Here is a 6386-nt window from a genome sequence, read left to right on the forward strand (position 1 = left end):
TGAAAACATCTTATAGCTTACAGCCACAGTGAAAGTGTTCCCAAAATATATTGGCTGAGACATTAACTTACCTTGATCATTAAAAAATGGCCTTCTAGAAAAATCTCCAATTTTGCACAACTGCTTGAACTTGAGTAACTACTCCTTACTCTTAGTAGTTTATGAATGTGTTTCTTTCCAACCTGTTCTATTGAGATCAAAAACTAAGGCAATAATGGAACACAAATTTTATATTGACCAATGATCTGTTTGTGAAACATGATTGTAGAGCTGAACATATAAAATAATAAACTAACGGATTTCAAGCTTACATCACCTATACTATATGTTGAAACACAAATGAACCTTGGGAGACTAAGTAGGAATACAACTAGCTGTGGGACCAACATAAAATTTTGTCACGAGTTCAATGACTAGCAGAATTTACTTGTGCCTGGAATTTTAGATGTTGGAGGTTGGTTGCTTTTCCATCCATTTTTCGGGCAAGCGTGTATCTAAGATAATCAACGTACTTCACATCATTCTTGTAGGTTCTAGGGCGATATTTATCATCCACCATGGTTTCAAGTGGGTTCAATTCAACGTCTTCACCTGGAATCACAAATGTTGCAACAGATATTCTTGGTTTTTTCTCGTTTGTAACAGCTCTATGCTCAATGCTCTTGTACAATCCATTGCTCCAAGCCTTCAAAACCAAGAAAAAACAAGAGCAATCACGAAGCGTCTAGATATCAACACAGATGGCATGTTCAATATGTTGGACACGACAATAGTGCATGTGATTAAGCAAAAGACATTGCTTATACGTTACCCAATCTAGTCCAGTACTCCTATAGTGTACCAAGCATGTGAAGGATAGTGCATCGTCGAAGAGCCTAGATACTGAAAACTAATAAAATGTTTAGTATGTTAAACTTGACAGGAGAACAACTGATTACAAATGGAGACATTATTTGTATGTTTTGTATACAGTATATCCTTCTGCAGACCAAACATGTCCTGAAAAGTATATTTTAAGGAAAATTTGTATTGTTTCCATTGGTTTCCAAATAAGATGATGTTTGTTCCTGTGAATTTCCCAATTGCTTATAGAAGGAACTTCAGTTTGGAAAGATTTAGGGAGATGAATGGGTTAAATATTGTATTCCTTGTTGAGTACCAACAACCACTCCCTTCTTAAACAACCCACTTCTAGAGTAATTAAATGGGGTAAGCAAAATTTATACATCTTAATTCTTAATGCTCTTGTTATATTCATGTTTTTTGCTCTGGACTTGATAATCGGAGGGTAAATGTTAAGGGAAATGCAACTCACCATTTTAACACTTGGCTATTATGTTGACAAGCACAAATGAAAGGAAGAGACTGAAATGTTTAGTCATCTCAAACGTACCTCAACAACATCACCAATGTTGACAACTAATGCATTTGGAACTGGCTTTACTGGTATCCATGCTTCCTTGTGCTTAATTTGGAGGGCAGTGATATCATCATCTTGCAGAAGTAAAGTAATTGAGCTGCAATCTGAATGTGGACTAACCCCAAGAACTAAATCAGGCCTGGAACATGTAGGATAATAGTTCATTCGCATTCCTAGTTTCATAACCCCATGCAGTTCTTTCAGAAAACCTCCCTCCATGCCCATTAGTAATGATAAATTGCTAAAGATGTCATCGATTACCTTCTGTAATTCTATTGAGTACTCATCAAGAGCTTCCCTGTTAAGAACGTACAAAAAATGACATTAATTTTGTTGAACCAACTTGAAAGGATTGATAAGAATGATAAAATATGCGATGCAATATTGTAAATAGCAATCAAAATGAGTCGTAAAATCTGCTATGCAATATTGTAGATAGCAATCAAACCGAGGTACGATGACCCAATACTTGAGCACATTGCGCAAAATAATGCACAATATTTAAACTTAATTTTCTTGTTTAATCCTTGTTTAAAAAAATTTTATAAATAAATTTGTCTCCTCTTTAATAGCTTGAGCTTTTAAATGAAGTGCGGTCACCTATTTATGAAATTTTTTAAATGTCTTAGGTTTAATGTGAAAAATAAATCCGGCACATGGAGGGGAGGGTGGGTTAATATTCATGTATGTGTTGTCCAATTAGGTTTCTAGTCTGAGTTAAACCTTAAAATGAACCATATTCAATATTTCAACTTCAAAATGTATTGATCCTTCTATATGTGAAATTTCAAGATGTTGAAAACAAAATTTAAATAAGCAAATGTGTCATTTAAAGTTATTCAATTATGGGGTCCAACTTCTTGTAAGATCAGGGTAAAAGCCTTGACTCAAGTCTAGATGATGCCAATTTATGAAAATTGTGCACGTGTTAGACCTTGAATTGAATATCGTATGGACATGAGAGAACATATTGAAGACAAAACACATATATCATTTCTCTAACTGTTTTAAACTTTTAGACAACTTAGTTCTACTTTAACATGTCAGAAGTACATACATGAAACCTGGTATTGAGTTTGGCCAGTACTTCATATTTCTGAAGGAAGATGGTATTGTCATCAAGAATAAGAGGTCATTCCAATCAAGTTTCTGCTCATCTGAGACGACATAACCTTGTCCATATCCTTGAACATCATTTGCTGCCATTGCATATTTCTTTTTCTCACATAATGGGAGTTCAAAAAATGCTGCCACGGCTGCCTTCATCTTGGGTAAAACTTCATCTGCACCATGGTTTATGATCTGTAAAATTGAGCCCGTATTAGCATACAACAATAACAACAAATAAGCCTGTTTTATCATATGCTATCAAAGAAAAATAAGTTATTTAATGGTATTTGCAGTGTCACCTGAAAGAAACCCCAATCCTTGCAAGCAAAATCGAGCTTTCTCAATTCATCTTCATCTCCATTAGTGAGCAAAGAGAGATCTATGATAGGTATATCAAGTGAAACTGAACATTTTTCAGAACTTAAGGGCCTGTCCTCAACGTTTTTTATGTATCTTTCAGGAACATTATGAGCATCATTTCTTACAATCTCCTGTACACTTGGAACTGGCAAAGAGCTTCCATAACCTAAAGGATTATCCTCATGAACACTGTAATTGTCTAGCTCTGTGCCCATTATAGCCAACTGCGAATATTTCTTACAAATATATGAGCTAGTGTATTTATAGACAATGGGAATCGATCATCAATCTTCTTTAGAAATATTCATCAGCTTTCTTTAAGTTGAGAATCTATTCAATAATCTCCCTTTGAGATACCCATCAAAAGCAGTTAAAATTCTGTTTCATCTTTCTCTTGGCACGTTGTTGCATATTGGAAGTTTCTCATCTTGGGTCCCAAAGAATGAGAGATATGTAAAAAGCAGGTCCACAGTTGACCGGAAGAGAACATCAATTTGCCCGGCCAGCAGCTGAAGCCTTTGGGTTGTGAACAACAGGTGAAGAGTTCCATCTGGACCTTAAAGATGAGGACGAATGTCGACAGATTATATGTCACAAGACGTTCTATAAAACTAATGGCAATCATATTTCCATTTTGGACACTTCCATTTTGTCTACATTGAAAAATTTACAAGAACTCTAACCAGAATAGAGATTATCTTTCACCCTAAAAATAATATATCAAAGCGTGGCTGGATAAGGAATGAACAAAACAGAAATGGCAAACATTACAACCAAGCACGCTCGATCAGGCAATTTATCAAGCACCTTATACAAGATTCAAAATTTTGCACAAATAAACCAAATTTGAGAAAATTTAACTTCAACTGTGAGGTAGATTCTCTATGAATACTTTCATTTTTAAATGGAACTGAAAGGACTGATCTTGCATTCACATTAAATTCTCCAAATTCTTCCTCCATCAGAGTTGATCGGAAGTGAGGAAAACCACAAGCAATATAGCTATAAAATCAGAACAAATTTTATCTCCCAAATTTCAGAAATTAGCTGCTATCATACTCCTTGCAATAATTATACGGTTTAAGAACCTGGTTCGTTCTTGAACTTTACCCATTTATCGCAAAAGGTCCCTTAAGCCCTTGTTTGAGCCAATCAAAATCACTGTTTAAAAATGTAATTTTTTTGAAAATAATGTAGGTCAAACATGGCCTAAACTTACCAGGTTTTTAACCCAAATCCATACAGGTATGGTGCATTGCAACACAACAAAGCATCTCAATCAAGTCATTGTGTAAATCGCCCATTAAACAAGTGGGGGTGGGGGGAGGAAGAACCAAGAAGACAAGACACAAGATATAAACATTCAGTACGAGTATAAAACGTTAAAAAGAACCAGTATAGCAATCATAAGTGGATCATAAAAATGCTAAACTAGTCTACATAGCAAACAACATAGAGAAGGAGTATTAAAAAAAATAATAATAATAAAATAAAATCAATACAAGGACATTAAAGAGCTGGAAAAGGGAAGAATAATGTAAGCATGTTACAACACCCTCCTTATACAAGCCGATTTTAAGGGTGTGCTCTAACTTCTAACTAAAGTGATTGCTATAATAGGCATCAAATCAGACAGAATTTTCATTAGTAATTTTCAGATTGGATGTTTTGCTGGGTAATGTTATTTTTATTTACCTTGAAATTTTAGCATGCATTTGTTCTTAATGTGAAGCACTTCTAAATGCAAATTTGGTGAGACCCATCCATCAAAAGAACTAATCGAGTCATACATTGCAACAGTTATCATGGTTGATGAGATGAATTAGACGGAAATGGATAGGATTAGAGAAGAAAGAGCCATTTAAGCTTCGCAAATCTTGCTTTTTAATATGTTATATGTTCAGTGATAATGAAAACTTCTTATAGCTTACAGCAACAGTGAACGTGAGCCAATAAATTTGAGGTTGGCCACATGAAATATTTTGTCACTCTATTTTGATACATTTCTAGAGCTACTAGAAGATCCAAATTAACTAAAAACTTTTAATTGATTATATTCCAAATTTTAATTTCTTTCATTGACTACGTAGTCATCATTAGTTTTAAGGAATCTGTTCACTTTTTGTGTCAAGAAATTCCAGAGAAACCAGACTGAACATCAAGCAAGAATCAGACAAGTGAATTGAAATGTGCTTCAATTATACAAAACTGATCGACCTGACTGTTACTTTACATCTGTAACTTAAATGTTCAAGGTTAGATGCTTTTCCATCCATCTTTTTGGCCAAGGTGTATCTAAGATATTCAACGTATGTCACATCATTTTTGTAGATTCTTGGACGATGATTCTCATCCACCATGGTTTCTAGTGGGTTCAGTTCAACATCATCGCCTGGAATCACAAATGTCGCAACAGATATTCTTGGTTTTTTCTCGTTTATAAGAGCTCTATGCTCAATGCTCTTGTAGCTCCAGACCTGCAAATCCAAGAATTAGGCATTGATGACATGTTTAGTATATTCGTCTGGACTGGACTGGACTGTACTTGAGTGTGCATGATCAATGAACCAATAGATCCAATGTTTGTTTGTTGTCTAATCCAGTCCAGTCTCGTCAAAGTATATTTGAATGGACTAATCATAAACCTCGACATCACCACCAGTGTTCACTACAATTGCATTTGGAGCTAGCTTTGCTGTTACCCATTCTTCTTTGTGCTTAATTTGGAGGGCAGTTAAATCATCTTGCACAAGTAAAGTTATGGAGCTGCTATCTGAATGTGGACTAATCCCAAGTACTAAATCAGGCCACGAACATGTAGGATAGATGTCCATGCGCATGCCTAGTTTCATAACCCATTGCAATTCATTGGAACCCCTCTTTCCATGCCTATTAATGATGATAAATTGCCAAAGATCTCGTACATTATCCTCTCTAATTCTATCGCATATTCTTCAAGTGCTTCCCTGTTAAGGTAAACATGGAAGAAAATGAGACAAATTTTGTGGGATGAAATTGAAAGGATCAATAAGACTGATAAAATCTGCAACTATCACAAAAACATATCAGTCCACAACAGGTCTAATGTTGTTGAATGCAGTCCAACTGAGATACGCGACATGATACTGAGACAACGGACTAAATTTTAATTTCTAACATGCCACATGCTCTAAATTTTGACTTTTTCTAGTACTTAGTCTTCTGTTGAGGATTTCAGCCTCACAATGAATTCAGTATTTCAACCTTAACAATGATCATTGCTTAGCTGAATGTATAAATGTGTCCCCCTTTGATAGCTAAGCTTTCAGATGAAGTTTAAAAAAAAATATCCAAGCAGCAAATGTCATCAGTTTAAGTTGTCGCCACCATTTATGAAAATGGTGCATGTATCAAGTATTTGATGAAATAAAAAATCTGACTTTCCCGTAACAGATCAAAGCTTTTAAATGAGGTGATACAATGATGTGGGATACATACTTGAAACCCTGTATTGTGA

The 6386-nt window shown here is 35.0% G+C and overlaps 2 protein-coding genes across 2 annotated transcripts; both read right to left on the reverse strand.

Annotated features, from left to right (window-relative positions):
* Positions 1-212: 212 nt before the first annotated feature.
* LOC111405972 (protein SRG1-like) lies at positions 213-4440 on the reverse strand. Its single transcript, XM_023035122.1, has 4 exons — positions 2830-4440; positions 2478-2722; positions 1394-1718; positions 213-685 (listed from the first exon to the last, which is right to left on the reverse strand). Exons 1-4 carry the CDS (start codon positions 3103-3105, stop codon positions 407-409), a joined length of 1125 nt encoding a protein of 374 aa, XP_022890890.1. The 5' UTR covers positions 3106-4440; the 3' UTR covers positions 213-406.
* On the reverse strand, positions 3274-5836 carry LOC111406720 (probable 2-oxoglutarate/Fe(II)-dependent dioxygenase). Its single transcript, XM_023036099.1, has 4 exons — positions 5536-5836; positions 5108-5367; positions 3783-3892; positions 3274-3446 (listed from the first exon to the last, which is right to left on the reverse strand). Exons 1-4 carry the CDS (start codon positions 5740-5742, stop codon positions 3274-3276), a joined length of 750 nt encoding a protein of 249 aa, XP_022891867.1. The 5' UTR covers positions 5743-5836.
* Between the last annotated feature and the right edge of the window lie 550 nt (positions 5837-6386).

The sequence above is a fragment of the Olea europaea genome, chromosome 12 (assembly GCF_002742605.1).
Source record: "Olea europaea var. sylvestris chromosome 12, O_europaea_v1, whole genome shotgun sequence".
Taxonomy (NCBI): Eukaryota; Viridiplantae; Streptophyta; class Magnoliopsida; order Lamiales; family Oleaceae; genus Olea; species Olea europaea.